This window comes from Salvelinus fontinalis, chromosome 19, assembly GCF_029448725.1.
Source record: "Salvelinus fontinalis isolate EN_2023a chromosome 19, ASM2944872v1, whole genome shotgun sequence".
Taxonomy (NCBI): domain Eukaryota; kingdom Metazoa; phylum Chordata; class Actinopteri; order Salmoniformes; family Salmonidae; genus Salvelinus; species Salvelinus fontinalis.
The window spans coordinates 33299555-33322021 of record NC_074683.1 but is presented as its reverse complement, the minus strand read 5'-3'; the positions used below and the strand labels follow the sequence as shown (position 1 = coordinate 33322021).

At 43.5% G+C, this 22467-nt stretch overlaps 1 protein-coding gene across 4 annotated transcripts in view; it reads right to left on the bottom strand.

Annotated features, from left to right (window-relative positions):
- Positions 1 to 13917: 13917 nt before the first annotated feature.
- Positions 13918 to 22467, bottom strand: part of LOC129816644 (NEDD8-conjugating enzyme UBE2F-like) — a 106676-nt gene continuing 98126 nt past the window's right edge. For all 4 annotated transcript variants that reach the window (XM_055871386.1, XM_055871382.1, XM_055871385.1 and 1 more), the window contains one exon: positions 13918 to 16970. In XM_055871386.1, coding sequence (XP_055727361.1) covers positions 16920 to 16970 — 51 coding nt within the window. In that variant the 3' untranslated portion in view covers positions 13918 to 16919. The remainder of the gene's footprint in view (positions 16971 to 22467) is intronic.

Genomic DNA, 22467 nt, shown 5'->3' with positions numbered 1-22467 from the left:
GAACGAGACAGAAACGTACAAATTACCAAAGAGACAGTTCCACAGGCAGACAGACAGGGACGAGGACAGAGATGGAGGGAGAGAGCGAGAGAGAAAGTATGAGAAAAACTGTGAGATAGAGGGAGATGAGTGCAGAACTCATAATTAGAGTGTAATTAGTCACTTTGATGCATTAGAAATCCGTGGAAACTGAACGCAGACCTGACCTTAGCTGATGACTTAAGTACTTTGTCTCATTTCAGAAGGGTAATTGGAGACTGGAAACGCAGCTTCACACGGTTTAATAATCAGACTGGGAACAAGTAACCTGACCGTTGGTGTGAATATTTGACATAACTTCTCATCCAGAACATACCTCATCATCACCATGAGATAAATGTTGCCAGAAAACAGAAATATAAAATATTCAAACTCAAAGATGTAGTTTGACATGAATTCATTCTAAAACCTGTAATATTAATATATCTATTAATATCTAAGAACAAGACAACTGTGATAAAAAAAAAGAATAAAACTAAAGTAAACTCTTTGGATAGAGGAGTGCATGGATCAATGTCCTGGAGGAAGAGAGGAGCACAGCCTTTGTCTTCAGTAATATAATCTATCCCTCACACAGACAGCTCAGATTAGCTAGCGGAGGATGAGCACAAATTCAATTTTTCAATTGAGGCTATTGGGTGGGGCCTTGCAGCTATGTTCAGTGGCCCAGATCCACAAGGCAGGGGCTGAGACTGCTGACATCACAGGAAACTCACTTTTGCATTCTAAATGGTACACTATTCCCTTTGTAGTGCACTACTTTCGACCAGGGACCAGAAGTAGTGCATTATGTAATAGGGTTCCATTTGGGATGGAGGGTAATAGACTTTCACATTGGAGAGTATGCCACTTTCAAAGTACTATTGTAGGTCTATTCATTGTCACATTTCACTTCTCTGGGTATTACTTCTGCATCTCATGTGCTATTTCAGTGCAGTTATAATAACTGTCTTTGTGAATGGGGATTGCCTCATACAAAACCATGGGGCGATAAAGACAAAGGTATTGGAAGGTATATGAATATTAATAATTGCATGAGGATTCTTTATCTGAAATAATATATTAGCATATGTTCAAAGTGGAAGAGAAAGAGAGAGAGAAAGTGACACAGAGACATAGCGAGAGAGAGAGAGAGACAAGAAGACAGAGAGAGAGACATAGGGAGACAGAGAGATAGAGAGAGACAGAGACAAGAAGACAGAGACATACAGAGAGAGAGACAAGGAGACAGAGAGAGAGAGAGACAGAGAGAGAGTCCCCTCCTGTACTCCCTGTTCACCCACGACTGCGTGGCCAGGCACGACTCCAACACCATCATTAAGTTTGCAGACGACACAACAATGGTAGGCCTGATCACCGACAACGACGAGAGCCTATAGGGAGGTCAGAGACCTAGCCGTGTGGTGCCAGAAAAACAACCTATCCCTCAACGTAATCAAGACTAAGGAGATTATTGTGGACTACAGGAAAAGGAGGACTGAGCACGACCCCATTCTCATCAACAGGGCTGTAATGGAGCAGGTTGAGAGCTTCAAGTTCCTTGGTGTCCACATCACCAACAAACTAGAATGGTCCAAACACACCAAGACAGTCGTGAAGAGGGAACGACAAAGCCTATTCCCCTTCAGGAAACTATATTATTTGGTATGGGTCCTCAGATCCTCAAAAGGTTCTGTCATCAAGGCAAAGGGTGGCTACTTTGAAGAATCTCAAATCTAAAATATATTTAGATTTGTTTAATACTTTTTTGGTGACTACATGATTCCATATGTGTTATTTCATAGTTTTGATGTCTTCACTATTATTCTACAATGTATAAAATAGTAAAAATAACTAAAATCCTTTGAATGAGTAGGTGTGTCCAATCTTTTGACTGCTACTGTATGTAAACATTAAGTTGTACTTAAATCAAATCAAAGTTTATTGGTCACATACACATATTTAGCAGATGTTATTACGGGTGTAGCGAAATGCTTGTAAATAAGGCGAGAACTGGGTGCATTTTAAAGAATTCAAAGTTTGTGAACTGGTTGCTGGAACCGAGGCCTCTTTCCCACCGTGTGCAATATCCCTAATAAATTCCCCATTTGCATTCTAGTTGTGCTCCCTGTGCGTGTTTGGTTATTGAACTTGGCCATGTGGAAACTCCACACTCTTGAGCCTGCTACATATGATGGAGAATGCGGGCAAAGCAAACCCAGCTCAATAACTTAACAGAAACGGAGCACAATGGAAGCATTGGTGAAACAGCTGGTGGAGGTGAACATAGCACAGCAGGCTATGCATCGGGAGCTTCTGGAGGAACAGTGTCAGCAGACTGCTCTCCTGCTAGCTGAACTCAACCAGCTGACAGCCGCCCAGGCCGGCGTGGCTGCAGGCGCAGCAGTTTCTCGTCCCAAACCCAGTATGTTTATACTGAAACTGACAGAGGCTGACGACATCGAGGCTTACCTCCAAGCCTTCGAGAGGACGGCGGCTAGGGGGAAATGGCCCCATGACCAATTAGCCAGCCTGATAACACCCTTCCTGCCAGGCATAGAAGACCTATCAGGATCTGACGGCTGACCAGGCGACGCATTACGAGGGTCTGAAAAAGGAAACCCTGCGCCGGTATGGTTACACCCTGATTAGCAGGGCGCAAAGATGCTGGTGGCATTGTCATGCTGCAGGGTCATGTCAGGATGAGCCTGCAGGAAGGGTACCACATGAGGGAGGAAGATGTCTTCCCTGTAACGCACAGCGTTGAGATTGCCTGCAATGACAACAAGCTCAGTCCGATGATGCTGTGACACACCGCCCAAGACCATGACGGACCCTCCACCTTCAAATCGATCCCGCTCCAGAGAACAGGCCTCGGTGTAACGCTCATTCCTTCGACGATAAACGCAAATCCCATCATCACCCCTGGTGAGACAACCGCGACTCGTCAGTGAAGAGCACTTTTTGCCAGTCCTGCCTGTTCTAGCGACGGTGGGTTTGTTGAGAGCCTGCCTTACAACAGGCCTACAAGTCCTCAGTCCAGCCTCTCTCAGCCTATTGCGGACAGTCTGAGCACTGATTGTGCGTTCCTGGTGTAACTCGGGCAGTTGTTGTTGCCATCCTGTACCTGTCCCGCAGGTGTGATGTTCGGATGTACCGATCCTGTGCACGTGTTGTTACACGTGGTCTGCCACTGCGAGGACATTCAGCTGTCCGTCCTGTCTCCCTGTAGCGCTGTCTTAGGCGTCTCACAGTACGGACATTGCAATTTATTGCCCTGGCCACATCTGCAGTCCTCATGCCTCCTTGCAGCATGCCTAAGGCACGTTTACACAGATGAGCAGGGACCCTGGGCATCTTTCTTTTGGGTTTTTTCAGAGTTATTAGAAAGGCCTCTTTAGTGTCCTAAGTTTTCATAACTGTGACCTATTTGTTTTAAGTTTTCATAACTGTGACCTATTTGCTGTTAGTGTCTTAACGACCGTTTCACAGGTGCATGTTCATTAATTGTTTATGGTTCATTGAACAAGCATGGGAAACACTGTTTCTTTTTTTGATGAGTATATTATCTCTCACACATAAATGAACACTCATGCACGCACGCACATACAGTACACGGTCAGTGGTCTGCTTCTAGAGTACCCCACACACTCAAGTATTCTCTTCAATCTATCTACACTACAGGTCAAAAGATTTGGAACACCTACTCATTCAAGGGTTTTTCTTTATTTCTACCATTTTATACATTGTAAAATAATAGTGAAAACATCAAAACTATGAAATAACACATATGGAATCATGTAGTAACCAAAAAAGTGTGAAACAAATCAAAATGTATTCTACATTTGAGATTCGTCAAATAGCCACCCTTTGCCTTGATGACAGCTTTGCACACTCTTGGCATTCTCTTAACAAGCTTCTCCTGGAATGCTTTACTACAGTCTTGAAGGAGTTCCCACATATGCTGAGCACATGTTGACTGCTTTTCCTACACTCTGCGGTCCAACTCATCCCAAACCATCTCAATTTGGTTGAGGTTGGGGGATTATGGAGGCCAGGTCATCTGATGCAGCACTCCATCACTCTAATTATTGGTAAAATAGTTCATACACAGCCTGGATGTGTGTTGGGTCATTGTCCTGTTGAAAAACAAATGATAGTCCCACTGATAGTCTTCATACTTGAGTAAAAGTAAAAGACACCTTAATAGAAAATGACTCAAGTAAAAGTGAGTCACCCAGTAAAATACTACTTGAGAAAAAGTCTAAAAGTATTTGGTTTTAAATATACTTAAGTATCAAAAGTATCTCCTGGTCGAGGATCCAAGGCCTCAGATCAGCCTGGCAAATAGCCAGACCCCCCTCTCTCCCATAGAAGAAGAGAGGGGGGGCTGGGCCAGTTTAATGAAACCTCGCACCAATCGTACACTATATGCAGCCCTCTTCTACTCTTCAGAACCCTCTTCTGCTCTTCAGTATCAACCAAAGGAATGCCTTTGTCCCCAGAAGACTGTTGCCCGCCCAAAAACTCTAACATCCAAAAAGTGGATCATGGAACAATAATTCGAACATAAATAATTTGGGAAATGGTCAGCGGGGATCTAAAGAATAATAATTTCATATTACTTTTCATTTTGTGATGTTATTAAAACTGTATGAACCAAATACTGTAACTTAGGAAGGAAACTCCCTTCGGCTGTTAACTTCTCTAGGGTAGGGGGCAGCATTCGGAATTTTGGATGAAAAGCATGCCCAAATTAAACTGCCAGCTACTCATCCCCAGAAGATAATATATGCATATTATTAGTAGATTTGGATAGAAAACACTCTGAAGTTTCTAAAACTGTTTGAATCATGTCTGTGAGTATAACAGAACATATGTAGCAGGTGAAACCCCAAAGACAAACCATTCCGATTTTTTTTTGAGGTCACCCTGTTTTCAATGAGGTTTCATTGGGAATCCAGATTTCTAAGGGACTTGCTTGCAGTTCCTACCGCTTCCACTGGATGTCACCAGTCTTTAGAAATTGGTTGAGGTTATTCCTTTGAATAATGAAGAAGTACGGCCATCTTGAAAAAGTGTCACTTCATGTGTACTGTTTGATAGAGGCGCAAGACCAGAAAGCATGCTTGAGTTTGTTTTCTTCCTGTATTGAACACAGATCATCCCGTCTTCAATTTTATCGATTATTTACTTAAAAAAATACCTAAAGTTGTATTACAAAAGTAGTTTGAAATGTTTTGGCAAAGTTTACAGGTAACTTTGAGATATTTTGTCGTCACGTTGCGCAAGTTGGAACCGGTGTTTTTCTGGATCAAACGCGCCAAATAAATGGACATTTTGGATATATATTGATGGAATTAATCGAACAAAAGGACCATTTGTGATGTTTATGGGACATATTGGAGTGCCAACAACAGAAGCTCGTCAAAGGTAAGGCATGAATTATATTTTTATTTCTGCGTTTTGTGTCGTGCCTGCAGGGTTGAAATGTTTTCTCTCTTTTGTTTACTATGGTGCTAAGCTCAGATAATAGCATCGTATGCTTTCGCTGAAAAGCCTACTTGAATTATGACATGTTGGCTGGATTCACAACTCGTGTAGCTTTAATTTGGTATCTTTCATGTTATGATTTAATGAAAGTTTGATTTTTATAGTAATTAATTAGAATTTGGCGTGCTGCATTTTCTCTGGCTTTTGGCCAAGTGAGACAGTAGCGTCCCGCCTAAACTCAGATTTTTGGATATAAATATCAACTTTACCGAACAAAACATACATGTATTGTGTAACATGAAGTCCCATGAGTGTCATCTGATGAAGATCATCAAAGGTTAGTGATTAATTTTAACTATATTTCTGCTTTTTGTTACTTCTCTCTTTGGCTGGAAAAATGGCTGTGTATTTCTGTGGCTATGTACTGACCTAACATAATCGCAAGGTGTGCTTTCGCCGTAAATCCGTTTTGAAATCAGACACTTTGGTTGGATTAACGAGAGGTTTATCTTTAAAATGGTGTATAATGCTTGTATGTTTGAGGAATTTTAATTATGAGATTTCTGTTGTTTTGAATTTGGCGCCCTGCAATTTCACTGGCTGTTGGTTAAGTGGGACGCTACCGTCCCACATACCCTAGAGAAGTTAAGTTTCCATCCAATATGATGTTGATTCAGTATGAAAAACGATGAAACTACATTGTTAAGATAGGAATGTGATTTTAGTTCTCTAACGAGAGCATTGTTTTCATGTCCTTTGCACATTAACTAAACCACGCCCCGAATGAGGTCAGAAGAGCGTGTCAGTGGGATGTAACCGCCCTTAAAAGGACTTGCCAAGAATGAACATACCAGACCAGCAGATGTGAAGCGTGACCTAAACTTTACAAATGGTTGAAACTCCCAGACCAGAAAGCGTGCAGCTGTGGCTACACGTTGAAATGGTTGTAAACTCTGAAACTCATCATGAGGTGAAGAAGATAAACACACTAGACCAGAACATTTGACAGTCTGCAGCTGTGCATGTAGAGAGATCTAGAACTTTGACTAGCTACCTGAAAAAGAGGCAAGAAGCTCACCTCAAACAATCACGGGTGCATCTAAGTAGCTGCGCTGAAGAAACACTCCACTCCAAGCCAGGGCAACCAGAGCCTTACACCCATCGAGCCCTTCCCATAGAAGGATTGTTTGGTTTCAACAGAGAGACGATGAACAAAGACATCTACACCTAAATACTTTACATTTCTTACCCAAATGGGCGGTAGTTCGTGAGCAAAGTTTTATTATTACCTTGAGGGTAGTTTCCAAATGTACGATAAGTTTGACTCTCTTTGTCTCTCCCTCTCTTTATCTACTCCTCCCTCTCCATATGTGTAACAAGCCGTCATATCTTGTCATTCCACTAGAGACTTTTGTCTCCTGTGTGTATGTGTATCCTGTGTTACTATTTAGTTAATAAATAAATAATTTGTGTAGTACTGAATAATCAGAAAAGGTTGGGGTTCTTGCGGATTCATGAAGTCTGCGACATTCAGAATGAGAATGAAATGACGTAATGATTAATAAGTGACTTTTATCGATATATAATATATATGTATGTATGTCTTTTGGAGTTGAATTCGGGAGATGGTAACTCTATAAACAACTTCTCCAATTGTGCCCCAAATTCCTAATGAGTTAATTGTGTTTAGTGAGTCTGCCAGGCAGTAGGGATGACCAGGGATGTTCTGTGGATAAGTGCGTGAATTAGACCATTTTACTGTCCTGCTAAGCATTCAAAATGTAACAAGTACTTTTGGGTGTCAGGGGAAATGTATGTCGTAAAAAGTACATTATGTTCAAAAATATAAATAGTAAAGTACACCCAAAAACTAGTTAAGAAGTACTTTAAATTATGTTTACTTGAGTACTTTAAACCATATGGCCTAGCCATTGTAACCCACAGCTCTACTTTACTTCCTTACTACAGGGAGAAAGATTCCATTCAAGTGTCTCGGTGCCCATTTACCTCCACATTGTTTCCTCTACCCAATTCCTCACTATATTTCCTCTGTTTAAATTGACATCGCCAAGAGCTGTTTGTTTGTAGGAAGTCTAATCTCTCCACAATGCCTCCCACATGTGGAATAAATGTGTGGGTTTATTTTCCCTCACTGTCTCATTACATGTGGGTGACTTTGATGAGACGAAGAGAAAGAACCTGAGTAACTGGAGATTGGGTGAAGGGAAGCGTCCAGGTTGGTCGCTGCATGAGCTGACAAATCACAAAGACAACTTTCTCCATGAGGAACATAACCCCTGCATCATTGGTCATGTATTAGTCATATTGCCCAGTCAATATTTATACTTTCATGCACAGATTAACCATGAAATAAAAAATAACATTCACTGCTTCAGTGACCCATTTCCAAAGACAGCTAAGCATTGGTGTCAAAGGGTAAATTAGCAGGAACTCATAGAGTTGGACCCAGTCCCAACAGCTCAGTATAAACTAGTAAAGTGGTTATTTTATCCTAGGGAGGCTGAAACGGCGGTCAGAACACAAATGGAAATAGCTAACCTTTTCTCGCTCGCTAATGCATTTCACGCATGCACACACCTCACTACATAATCTCCCAGTGATTTTTGGGCTGTTTCCTGACTGCTGTCGGACCACTGGGAGCCAGGGGAGGTCACGGAGGGGCGTATCGATCTCCGCCCGGCTCATATTACACCTGCTCAGCACTTCCCATTGGTGGCGACCCCTAACCCTATCATATTACACCTGCTCAGCTCTTCCCAGTGGTGGCGAACCCGGCGGTGGTGTGAGGAATACAGTGTCCCCTTTCCCTGTGCGTAACTTTAAAGCAGAAAAGGCAAGCTTTAAAAATGTTAAACACATGCCATATATTAGTGTTTCTTGGGATGGATACATGTGAGTGCTGTGGCATAGGAGTCCCTTTAAAGGGGCAATTTACCACTCAACCAACCACTGTACAGAAGACAAGAGAGGACAAAACCCTACACTCAGGTATGAACACTGTGCATGCCGCTGGGGCTCCGGATCAACCTATGACACTGGGAAGGGACCTCCATTTGGTCCGGAAGGACGTCAACACTCAGGTGTGAAGTCCAACCCCTGGCCTGTGCCTTATTGCTACAGCATGTCTGTCAATGGTCTATAAGAGGCTATGATGAACATTACGTAACATAAGGGTAGATGGATTATGGAAGCCTCTTGTTTGCCCTGGTAGTGTCTCCGGCGGACAGCTTATAGCAAGTTTTATAATGCATTATAAGTGTACTGTATCATTAGGCATTATAAATGCAGGCATTTTGTGTGTGCCTTATTTTCCCTTTCCACAGTATGGCACACGGTCTCCTCTCCTGACCTGAGTGCTCTCAGTCAGAACAGTTTACACAGCTCGCTCCTGAAAGTCTGTGTCCTCTGCAAAAGCAGCTACTGCGTGACTAGGAATAATTCAGTGTTTTTTTTTTTTACAGAGGCATAACGACCATGTCTTTAAATGCATCAAGTTTTATTGGGGTATTTTCTGTCTGAAAGGTTAACCTGTGAATCAAAGACCACGGAGACAATGCTGCAGAAATGTAGTACAATAAAAAACACTGCCAACATTAAGACTTGAACATTACCAGTGTCAATACCTTAAATGGGTAAATAGTTTGGTTCTAAAGCAAAGCAATGCAGTTTAAACTTCAAACAGAACAGATTCATGATTAGACGCAGATACCAGGGTTAAACGCTACATGTAAAGTGTTGAGCTTATGTTTCATGAGCTGAAATAAAATATCCCAGAAATGTTCCATACACACAAATAGCTTATTTCGCTCAAATTTGTTAGTGAGCATTTCTCCTTTGCCAAGATAATCTATCCACCTTACAGATTTGGCATATCAAGAAACTGATTAAACAGCATGATCATTACACAGGTGCACCTTGTGCTGGGGACAATAAAAGGCCACTAAAATATGTAGTTTTGTCACACAACACAATGCCACAGATGTCTCAAGTTGAGGGAGTGTGCAATTGGCATGCTGACTTCAGGAATGTCCACCAGAGCTGTTGCCAGAAAATTGAGTGTTCACTTCTCCACCATAAACTGTGTCCAATGTCGTTTTAGAGAATTTGTCAGTACATCCAACCGGATTCACAATCCAAGACCATGTGTACCACGCCAGCCCAGGACCTCCACATACATCTTCTTCACCTGCGGGATTGTCTGAGACCAGCCACCTGGACAGCTGATGAAACTGTGGGTTTGCACAAACAAAGAATTTCTGCACAAACTGTCAGAAAGCATCACATGGAATCTGATCTGCGTGGTCGTCATCCTCACCAGGGTCTGACCTGACTGCAGTTCGGCATCGTAACCGACTTCAGTGGGCAAATGCTCACCTTTGATGGTCACTGGCACGCTGGAGAATTGTGTTTTTCATGGATACATTTTATCGATGGCAATTTGAATGCACAGCGATACTGTGATGAGATCCTGAGGCCCATTGTCACACCATTCATCCGCCTCCATCACCTCGTGTTTCAGCATAATGAATGGCCCCATGTCTCAAGGATCTGTTCACAATTCCTGGAAGCTGAAAATGTTCTTTCATGGCCTGCATTTATCACCAGACATGTCACACATTGAGCATGTTTGGGTTGTTCTGGATAGACGTGTACGACAGCGTGTTCCAGTTCCCGCCACTATCCAGCAACTTCACACAAGCATCGAAGAGGAGTGGGACAGCGTTCTACAGGCCACAGCCTGATCAACTCCATGCGAAGGAGATGTTGCACTCCATGAGGAAAATGGTGGTCACACCAGATACGGACTGGTTTTCTGATTCACGCCCCTACTTTTTTTAAAGTACGGTATCTGTGACCAACAGATTCATATCTGTATTCCCAGTCATGCGAAATCCATAGATTAGAGCCTAATTAATCTATTTCAATTCACTGATTTCCTTAAAATGTAACTTAGTAAAATCTTTTAAATGATTGCATGTTGTATTTATATATTTGTTCAGTGTACCATCACATCTGTACTAGAAAAGAGGAGGGAATCGTTGTTCTGCTCCTGCTGTGAAAAAATGGCTACATCTGCCATTCCTTTTTCTGGGTTAGTGTGTGTGGGTTATCATCAAAGACAATTCTCCTATTTCTCATGTGAAATGAGTGTACATGTCATGGTGAAAGCAGATAATGATGTAACAACACACTGTGCACTGCAGACAGCCTGTGGTTGGTTATTAGTTCTGGGTTTGGATGTGGTTGATGAGGATGATGGCTACCTACAGATTTGACTAATGACTCATCCTACCACAATCGTCATTGTACTGTTTTTAGAAACGAGAGAGTGGGTGAGTGAGTGAGGGAGATGGGTTTGTACGGGTGTGGGCACAATGAAAAACACTTTCCGACAGGCTGACTGATGTTATCTGAGAAGTGTATTCTATTGCGCCAGATGTTATTCATTTTAGTCCAAAAAAGTGGCATCGCAGCGCCCCCTTGCTGTTGAAGGTTCCGTTGGGAAACAGATACCGCATCATTTCAATTCTTCCAAACTTTGCGTCATCTTTAGTGCAGCCAGATTCCGTCAACAGAACAGCAAGTTACCAAACCACAGAATAAGATGAAGATGTGTTTTTCAGCAGAATGGGATAGCTAGCGAGTAATATTTTATATAAATGTCAATACACATGGCCTGTTAAGCCAATTATATATGACTGTTGCTTTCCATTTTTGTTTATTTTGATGGTAATGACATTTGTAATGATAATGGCTCTCCTCCATCTTGTCTTGCGTTGTGAAACCCTCCCTATGCTCTCAATCCAGTAGCGGAAGGAGATTGCATGAAGATGACGCATGGTGTAACAAAATACTTTGCGATGTAAACGGGGCATGACTGATCAGAGCCCATGATCTCCTATTTTAACACAATGTGGAGAGTTGTCCTGGTTTGTTCGCGTAAGACCTTCACTTCTCATTATCAAAACACTCACTGGAGTGGTGACAATCAATAAACAACAACATAATGGTATTCATTGAGTACATGAGCACCTCTTTAATGCTAAGAGCCTGGATTTGAATCACAAGTGAAAATGGAAACTACACCGAGTGTACAAAACATTAAGGACATCTGCTCTTTCCATGACACTGACCAGGTGAATCCAGGTGAAAGCTATGATCCCTTATTGATGTCACTTGTTAAATCCACTTCAACCAGTCAGTGTAGATGAAGAGGAGACAGGTTAAAGAAGGATTTTTAAGCCATGAGACATGGATTGTGTATGTATGCCATTCAAAAGGAGAATGGGCAAGACAAAAGGTTTAAGTGCCTTTGGGGTATGGTAGTAGGTGCCAGGTGCACCGGTTTGTGTCCTGAACTGCAACGCTGCTGAGTTTTTCACACTCAACAATTTCCTGTCTATCAAGAATGGTCCACCACCCAAAGGACGTCCAGCCAACTTTACACAACTGTGGGAAGCATTGGAGTCAACATGGGCCAGCATCCCTGTGGAGCACTTGACACCTTGTAGAGTTCATTCCCCAATGAAGTGAGGCTGTTCGGAGGGTAAAAGGGGGGGGGGGGGGGGGGGGTGCGTGCAACTCAATATTAGGAAGGTGTGCTTAATGTTTTGTGAACATTGTATTTATCAGGGGAATCAGAATAAACATAATAAATACAATCTCTCCACTCTGCTTTGTTATGCTCCATTAGTGCTGATTCATACTATGGAAATAAACTAAATACTACATTTAGTTCATATCAGGGCTTTGCAAGGATCCAAAGAGTCATATTTTGAATAAGGAGGATTACAGTTAGTGGGTTGATACATCTTCGAGAGACATCTTCCTGATTCTGGTCTCTTTAAGGACACTCTCTGTGTGCGAGTACCTAATCTACCGACCATGACCGTCTGATTACCCACCGTCAGCGGTCCAGAGGAACCTTCATTCAGCCACTCTACACATGGCAGGTAGAAAGACGCGCTGCCAGTGTCAGTCAGTCATTGTGTGGACAGATAGTCAGCCAGCTAGCCAGTCAATAAATCAGTCAGAAAGCGTGGAAAGAGATTAGTACAACACTTAATAGATAAATAGATACCATCTCCTTCAGATGGTCGTGGACAAAGGGGCCACAAAAGGTTGGGGGAATCAGCTCTTTTGGTCAATAAAAACCTTGTCCCTAAGGTTGCAGTGTTGTAAAGAAGTTAAGGTCTACGTGCAGAGGAAGAAAAGGTGTGTGGGTGTATAGCTCTGGTTGTACACCGCTAGTTAAGGAGGCAGTAGCAATGAGAGGAATCTTTCATGGGGAAAGGAAGAAGCTTCGACCCAATGATGGTAAAGTGGGTGTCTCAGGCTCAAGCAAGATGGCCGTAGTCCAACTGCTCCATCTGCCTGCCTCAGAACAGCAGTCTCCCCCTCGTTAGAAGAGAGCGTGGGACGGAACAGCAGTCTCCCCCTCGTTAGAAGAGAGCGTGGGGCAGAACAGCAGTCTCCCCCTCGTTAGAAGAGAGCGTGGGACGGAACAGCAGTCTCCCCCTCGTTAGAAGAGAGCGTGGGACGGAACAGCAGTCTCCCCCTCGTTAGAAGAGAGCGTGGGACGGAACAGCAGTCTCCCCCTCGTTAGAAGAGAGCGTGGGGCGGAACAGCAGTCTCCCCCTTGTTAGAAGAGAGCGTGGGACGGAACAGCAGTCTCCCCCTCGTTAGAAGAGAGCGTGGGACGGAACAGCAGTCTCCCCCTCGTTAGAAGAGAGCGTGGGGCAGAACAGCAGTCTCCCCCTCGTTAGAAGAGAGCGTGGGACGGAACAGCAGTCTCCCCCTCGTTAGAAGAGAGCGTGGGGCGGAACAGCAGTCTCCCCCTTGTTAGAAGAGAGCGTGGGGCGGAACAGCAGTCTACAGCCTCTCTGCTAGCCAGACCAACTCTCACGGCAAGGCAGAGGTTGCTCATACCTGCAGGCCAGTGTGACCATGTCAGTGTGTTTATGCTCCGGCCCAAGCCCAGAGACCCGGGAGAAGGTGTGTGTGAGTGATTAAAGAAGTCGGTTGAAGAAGTGTGTGTGAGAGAGGTGACGGGAGGGGAGTTTGTCCAGGCTGCTGACATTCTGACTGTCTCTCAGGACACTGACTATCTGACAGCCTAGATTAACATTCTGCTATGGTCATCACTTTCTATAGCACAGAGCTAGTGGACACTAAACAGAGCTAGTGGACACTAAACAGAGCTAGTGGACACTAACCAGTACTGTGTGAGACCTGAGGACTAGTGTACCATGATGAGTAATTAGCTTGAAATGTCACATTGTTGTAAATACAGTATTAACATTGTAGTTGAATCAACATTGATGGCAACAATCCCAACCCATGCATATGACAGGGACACAGACTATAGAATAAAATACTGGTTCATTTTCCTTATTATATCCTCTTTAATACATCTTAAAAAACCGATATACAATCTGAGAAAGCAAAGGAGGATTTGAACTGAGGGACAGACCCTCCTGAGCCTCACAGGGAACTAGGTAAAACAGTAAAACAAGGAGTGTGGGGCTAGGAACCAGAGCATGCTAACAAGTCAAATCTGAACCCGTTCATTTGAAAGCACACGCACACGCACACACTAAAATACACCACCTCCTGATCACATACACTTTGCCTCATGGAAACGTAAATACAATGTTTAATACAGTGATGACACTGAATGTTATGTTCCAATGTGCATACAGGCACAAAGCCAGCCCAGGCAAAGCATCAAACACGTACACACACACACACACACACACACACACACACACACACACACACACACACACACACACACACACACACACACACACACACACACACACACACACACACACACACACACACACACACACACACACACACACACACACACACACACACCTCTCAAACACACACACTGACAGACAGACACACAAGGACATAGAAGAGAGCGAGACCACAGGCCCTCCCTTAGACAACTAATCAGAGGACTCATACACAACCCAGGAGGGGGAGAGCACCCTGGTATTCCCCTACCTTCATGGGGACAGAGGAGAACACGAGGTGGGAGGGCCTAAGAGGTGTGGAGGGAAAAGCAGCAGGATAGAGGGATGAAAAGCAGCAGGATAGAGGGATGAAAAACAGCAGGATAGAGGGATGAAAAACAGCAGGATAGAGGGATGAAAAGCAGCAGGATAGAGGGATGAAAAGCAGCAGGATATAGGGATGAAAAACAGCAGGATAGAGGGATGAAAAACAGCAGGATAGAGGGATGAAAAACAGCAGGATAGAGGGATGAAAAACAGCAGGGTAGAGGGATGAAAAACAGCAGGATATAGGGATGAAAAACAGCAGGATAGAGGGATGAAAAACAGCAGGATAGAGGGATGAAAAGCAGCAGGATAGAGGGATGAAAAACAGCAGGGTAAAGGGATGAAAAACAGCAGGATAGACGGATGAAAAACAGCAGGATAGAGGGATGGAAAACAGCAGGATGGAGGGATGAAAAGCAGCAGGATAGAGGGATGAAAAGCAGCAGGATATAGGGATGAAAAACAGCAGGATAGAGGGATGAAAAACAGCAGGATAGAGGGATGAAAAGCAGCAGGATAGAGGGATGAAAAACAGCAGGATAGAGGGATGAAAAACAGCAGGATAGAGGGATGAAAAGCAGCAGGATAGAGGGATGAAAAGCAGCAGGATATAGGGATGAAAAACAGCAGGATAGAGGGATGAAAAACAGCAGGATAGAGGGATGAAAAACAGCAGGATAGAGGGATGAAAAACAGCAGGGTAGAGGGATGAAAAACAGCAGGATATAGGGATGAAAAACAGCAGGATAGAGGGATGAAAAACAGCAGGATAGAGGGATGAAAAGCAGCAGGATAGAGGGATGAAAAACAGCAGGGTAGAGGGATGAAAAACAGCAGGATAGACGGATGAAAAACAGCAGGATAGAGGGATGAAAAACAGCAGGGTAGAGGGATGAAAAACAGCAGGATAGAGGGATGAAAGGCAGCAGGATAGAGGGATGAAAAACAGCAGGATAGAGGGATGAAAAACAGCAGGAGAGAGGGATGGAAAACAGCAGGATAGAGGGATGAAAAGCAGCAGGATAGAGGGATGGAAAACAGCAGGATAGAGGGATGAAAAACAGCAGGATAGAGGGATGAAAAACAGCAGGATAGAGGGATGAAAAACAGCAGGAGAGGGATGAAGCAAGAAAGCGCGAGAAAAAGAGAGACTTTCAGAGGCAGAATGTCCTCTGTTTGGCTTCCCCAGGGGTTAGCTAAGGTCAAGGGTCAAGTGTGGTTGTACAACTTTTCCTAGAAGCTTCATCTAGACAGTGTTACAGTGCATCCCGGGCACCGGTACATAGTGTTTCCCCTCTGGATGAGTGAACAGAACAGACAGGAAGTGGGCGTGTCTGAGGTGAGTCTAAAATGGTTCCCTATTCCCCATGTCCCTTGTATTGAACTCTGGACCTTCAAACCAGCTCCACTGCTCTTTCTCCATTCTAGACCTAGGACACCAGGTGGATAACATTAATGATCAGGTAGAGCAGAAAACCAGCAGGCTTCGGCCCTCGTAGGGTCAGAGTTGAATAACCCTGCCCTATATAATGCACTCGCTACTTTAGACCAGGGCCTATAGGGTTGGGATTATTGGGATTATTAGGGTTCCTTTTCAGATATATCCAGAGTGAAATGAACAATATGGGGACTGACTGGAATAGGGACTGACTGGGTCAAATGGGGAATGCCTAGAATGGGGACTGGGTTGGTGGCACTTGTCATTCACATGCTGTCTGGTGAGTTGGGGGTGGGCAGGAACGAGTGACATAACAGATATGTCGTATGTCCAGCTGTGTGTTTGCATGCACAGCCAAGTGCTGTGTGTTGTGAGTAGCTAGTTGAGTATGCTTGTTTCTCAATGTGCGTGAAGGGGTTCTGTGTGTGCGTGTGCGCTCGCGTGCATTTTCTTTGCAACACAAACATGGCAGGCACTAGAACTGAGAAAAACGAACAGATCATCTTTCTCTTTGATTCGCCGATTCTTAAATAACAGATAACTGGATTGTTTAAATCCCGGGTCCTCACTGCCTCCGGCGCCCACTCTGATTGGCTCAGACACAACGAGAAGCCCAGTCATTGGACGATCCCTGTTGTGACAGATGATTACTCTGGTCCACTCAGGACAATAAACAAGTCCCTCCTCAAACTTAAAAAAAACGTGTTTAATCTTTTCTTCTTCCAGCGACGTCTTATTGCAGCCGGGGCGTGTCAGCGGTGCGCAGCGGTTAGTTGGTTGATGAGACATTAGGGACGGGATTCAGCTGCGCAGTCACAGACGGGGGTGGGTGGGGGGGGGGCGGGTGCAGGCAGCTGGCGCAGCTGATGCAGTCATCACCTGGCGTAGTGCTTGATGTAATCCTGAACCTTATTCCGGAAATCCTCCTAGAGCAAGACACACAAACAACATCAGTGATCTTTTCTCTATCAATATCCTTGTTTCATTTTTACAAACATCTAACCCCCAATGGAACTGCTCTGAAAATCTTTAGGCCAATATACAGTGTGTTCATCAGTTGAAATTACATTTATGGAGATATTCAATGAAAAAAATGCAGTAAGCGCCATCAGAGGGTTGATGCCAGTGATACAGTGGGATGAAAACATTACCCATAAACCACACACACTTCATGACAGCAAAACATGACATCCACTGCTCTGGCATTAGCCAGAACTGTGAAAGAAATGGACCGCAGAGCGTCCGTCCAGCCGGCTAGGGAATACAGTCACCATAGTTAGACTGTGGAGATGGAGATAGATATGGAGGCCACTACAGCAGCTCTGGCTCCCTCCGAGTAAACAGCCTCCAGCAACAAGATGTCAGAGCCTGAATAGAACCCAGGAGGGCTCTGGATTCTTCACACAGCTCTGCTGGCCCATTGCTCCATAACAAGTACCAGGCTGTAAATAACCCCAGTCTACATGGAGTCCTGAGGCACACAGCCTTTGCTCTGATCTGTCTGTGACCACCTCTTTTCCCCCAGCTGGCGCATCCTTCTGAATGCTGTCGGACACTACAGTGAAGTACCTCCATTACAGGACATGAACGGAGAGCTGAATGGAGAGCCGGGGAGTTATAGCCTGGGTCCGAGTGAGTGTGTGTACATGATATAGAGAGAGTGCGTGTACTCTGTGTGTGTGCAGGGTTTAAATAAAATGAAGTCAAATTAATTCCCATGACCCCTCTGGGGACAGTGTTCCATGGTGCAGCTTGATGATGGATGGAGAGCAAAGGTGGAGCCAAGTTGGCATGGCAACTTGATGATGGATGAAAGGGAGAGAGAGAAGTGGAGACAGGTTGGCATGGCAGCTTGATGATGGATGAAAGGGAGAGAGAGAAGTGGAGACAGGTTGGCATGGCAGCTTGATGATGGATGAAAGAGAGAGAGAGAAGTGGAGACAGGTTGGCATGGCAGCTTGATGATGGATGAAAGGGAGAGAGAGAAGTGGAGACAGGTTGGCATGGCAGCTTGATGATGGATGAAAGGGAGAGAGAGAAGTGGAGACAGGTTGGCATGGCAGCTTGATGATGGATGAAAGGGAGAGAGAGAAGTGGAGACAGGTTGGCATGGCAGCGTATGTAGCGGATGGTGGCGGGCAGTAACTCAAAGTGGTTGACATACTCTGTTTGTCTCTCCTGTGTCAGCTTTCCCCCTGCCCTTTCCCTTTTCCATGGCCAGCTATATTAAACCACACAAGCACAGCACAGCAACAAACATAAAACGAAAGCCTACTTATTTTCTCACTGGTGGTCCAGGCTTTGGGTTCGATTGGACAGGGGTAGGAAGGGGGTGGTGCCCACTAAAAGACTACACAGCCCTGGTATCAGGAGCCAAGGCAAGTGAAGGGAGCAGCAACAGTAAACCCTCCTCCAATCTGCACAGAAACCTCCTATTGACATCAATGCATTATTTACCCATTAAGCTTCAGTTTCACAGATGCATGTTTCCCAAGATGGGATTCAGTTCTTAAGAGAATATGCTCAGAAGGAGGCTTGGCCAGGGCTGGAAAAGGTCAGGTGACTCTCAGCCAAGAACAACAAAGATGCCAACCATGACGACAACTTGATGTAAAAAGGGCTTTATAAATACATTTGATAGATGTGATTTAACTTAAGGAGATAAGACCAAGACATACTGCTTTGAAATGGAGACTACTTTAGGACAAATGTGTGTGGCTGACTTAGTTCCTATCATACCATCTAAAGAGCCTGGGCCTGCTACTCTACAGCTTACTTTACCCTCATGGAAAATCAATTAGCACTGCAGATCTCTTTCTCTCTCCGTCCAACATAGTTTTTAAAAAACATTTATTTTAAATTGAACCTTTATTTAACTAGCAAGTCAGTTAAGAACAAATTCTTATTTACAATGACGGCATACACCGGCCAAACTATCCTATGGGACTCCCAATTACGGCCAGTTGTGATACAGCCTGGAATCGGACCAGGGTGTCTGTAGTGATGCCTCTAGCACTGCCTTAGACCGCCCCTCCAAAGGGGAGCTATTGCACAAAAGCTTATACAGTGCCTACAGAAAGTATTCAAAGCCCTTGACTTTATCGACATTTGGTTGTTACGGACTGATTTTACATTTTGAATTTTGGTCACTGCCTACACACTTTGATGTCAAAGCGGAATTATGATCTTCGATTTTTTTGTAATACAAATTAATAAAAAATGAAAAGCTGAAATATCTTGAGTCAATAAGTATTCAACCCCTTTGTTAAGGTAAGCCTAAATAAGTTCAGGAGTAAAACGACAGTGTTAAACATGATTTTTGAATGACTACCTTATTCCTGTACCCCACACTTAAGGTCCCCCAGTCGAGCAGTGAATTTCAGACACAGATTCAACCACAAAGACCAGGGACAATTTCCAATGCTCGCAAAGGGCACTTATTGGTAGATCGAAAATAAAAAATGACATTGAATATCCCTTTGAGCACGTTGAAGTTATGAATTACAATTTGGAATGGTGAAGTTATTAATTACACTTTGGATGGTGTATCAATACACCCAGTCACTACAAAGATACAGGCGTTCTTCCTAACTCAGATGCCATAGGACAGTGGTTCCCAAACTTTTTATAGTCCCGTACCCCTTCAAATATTCAACCTCCAGCTGCATACCCCCTCTAGCACCAAGGTCAGCGCACTCTCAAACATAAGAATGAGTGTGAGTTTTCGTCACAACCCGGCTCTTGGGAAGTGACAAAGAGCTCTTATAGAACCAGGGCACAAATAATAATCAATAATATTGCTCTTTATTTAAACATCTTATATATGAAACCTTATTTGTTCATCTAAAATGGTGAATAACTCACCACAGGTTAATGAGAAGGGTGTGCTTGAAAGGATGCTCATAACTCTGCAATGTTGGGTTGTATTGAAGAGAGTCTCAGTCTTAAATCATTTTCCACACACAGTCTGTGCCTGTATTTAGTTTTCATGCTAGTGAGGGCCGAGAATCCACTCTTACATAGGTACGTGGTTGCAAAGGGCACCAGTGTCTTAACAGTGCGATTTGCCAAGGCAAGAAACTCTTGAGCGCAGCCCTATCCAGAAATCTGGCAGTGGCTTCTGATTAAATAACATTTCCACAGAACCGCTTTTTGCAATTTCGATGAGGATATTGTTCAGATATTGGTAAGTGGACTGGAAGCAGGGCATGAAAGGGATAACAAATCCAGTTGTCTGTGTCATCCGTTTCGGGAAAGTACCTGCGTAATTGTGCACCAACTCACTCAGGTGCTTCGCTATATCACATTTGACATTGTCCGTAAGCTTGAGTTCATTTGCACACAAAAAATCATACAATGATGCAAAGACCTTTGTGTTATCCTTGTTAATGCAGACAGAAAAGAGCTCCAACTTCTTAATCATAACCCCAATTCTGTCCCGCACATTGAATATAGTTGGAGAGTCCCTGTAATCCTAGATTCAGATCATTCAGGCGAGAAAAAACATCACCTAGATAGGCCAGTCGTGTGAGAAACGCATCATCATACAAGAGGTCAGACATGTGATTAGTAAAGAAAACTTTAAGGTTGTCTCTCAATTTAAAAAAAAATGTGTCAATAGTTTGGCCCTCGATAATCAGCGCACTTCTGTATGTTGTAAAAGCGTTACATGGTCACTTCACACATCATTGTATAATGCAGAAAATACACGAGAGTTCAGGGGCCTTACTTTAATTAACTTCTTAGGGCTAGGCCCCTTTTTTCTCAATTTCTGCCTGACTGACGTGCCCAAAGTAAACTGCCTGTTGCTCAGGCCCTGAAGCCAGGATATGCATATAATTGGTACCATTGGAAAGAAAACACTTTGAAGTTTGTAGAAATGTTACAATAATGTAGGATAATAACACAATAGATATGGTAGGAGAAAATCCAAAGAAAAACACTTTTTTTTGTTTTTGAGAGAGACCATCCTCTTAGAATGGCAAGTATAAGGTCATATTGAGAATTTGCTCCCTGGATGCAATTCATATGGCTTCCACAGGGTGTGTCAGCAGTCTATGTTCAAGGTTTCAGGCTTGTAACTTCAAAAACGAATAGGAAATATCAGTTTTAGTACAGGGACACAACAGTCTTGGAAATCGTGTTTGTGCGTGCCATGAAGACAGGACGCACCTGCTAAAATCGGTTTCCTATTGAACATACTTCTTTCCGTAAGAAATATTATAGTTTGATTACATTTTAGGGTATCTGAGGATGCAATACAAACATATTTTGACTTGTTGAAACAAAGTTTAGGGGTAGATTTTCCGGATTCCTTTCTCTAAAAGGAACGAGTGGATTACTCAAATCGATGGCGCCAACTAAAACAGACTTTTTGAGATATAAAGAAAGATTTTATCTAACAAAACTACATGTTATAGCTGGGACCCTTTGGATGACAAATCAGGGAAGAAAAGTAAGTGAATATTTAAATCGGTATTATGAAACCTGTGCCGGTGGAAAAATATTTTGATGTGGGGCGCCGTCCTCAAACAATCACATGGCATGTTTTCGCTGTAATAGCTACTGTAAATCGGACAGTGCAGTTAGATTAAAAATAATTTAAGCTGATAATTTAATGACCGCCCATAAACGGACATATACCAGGAGCTGTGCCAGGCCCGCCACGTCTGTTGACTCATGCAGCTGTAACGCATATAATTCACTGGCTTGTATGCAAAGCAGTAATTGTTTCAAAACATCTCCTGCCATGTCACTGATGCGTCGTGAAACAGTGTTTGATGAAGTAACTGTCTGTATAACTTTTTTGGCCTTTTCTCCCAGCATTGTCTGAGCCATATCTGCGGCAGCAGGAATAATGAAGTACTCCACAATAGTATGGGGATTGCCTGTCCTAGCCACTCGGTAGCTCACCATACGATGCTTCTAGCCCCTTCTTATTAATGGTATCTGTTGCTTTTATACGTGTTACTACTCAAAAGTCGTCTGAATTCTCGCTCAAAAAACTCCCGTGGCTTATTTTTCTAATTGTCATGTTTTGTTTCTAAATGTCTGCGCAAGAGTGAAGGTTTCCCGCGAGAGAGTAATGGTTAATGTGATTGGGTGTTCATTATTTGACTAGACTACTTGTATTTGACATTGTGTTGTTATTTCGTTGAACACTAGATGGTTTAATTTTATTTTTGGCAGTGAAACGAGGCTACTCAGGTGAGAAAAAAACCTCACCCAAATGTATAGCCCCGTTGGAAAAAATAAATGTACTGTTTGAATATTTTTATGTGAATCACATTTTTATTTGGCGTACCCCTGACGGCATTGCGCGTACCTGCCGTAGAGCAAGGAAACTGCTCAGGGATTTCCCCATGAGGCCAATAGTGAATAAAACAGTTACAGAGTTTAATGGCTGTGATAGGAGAAAACTGA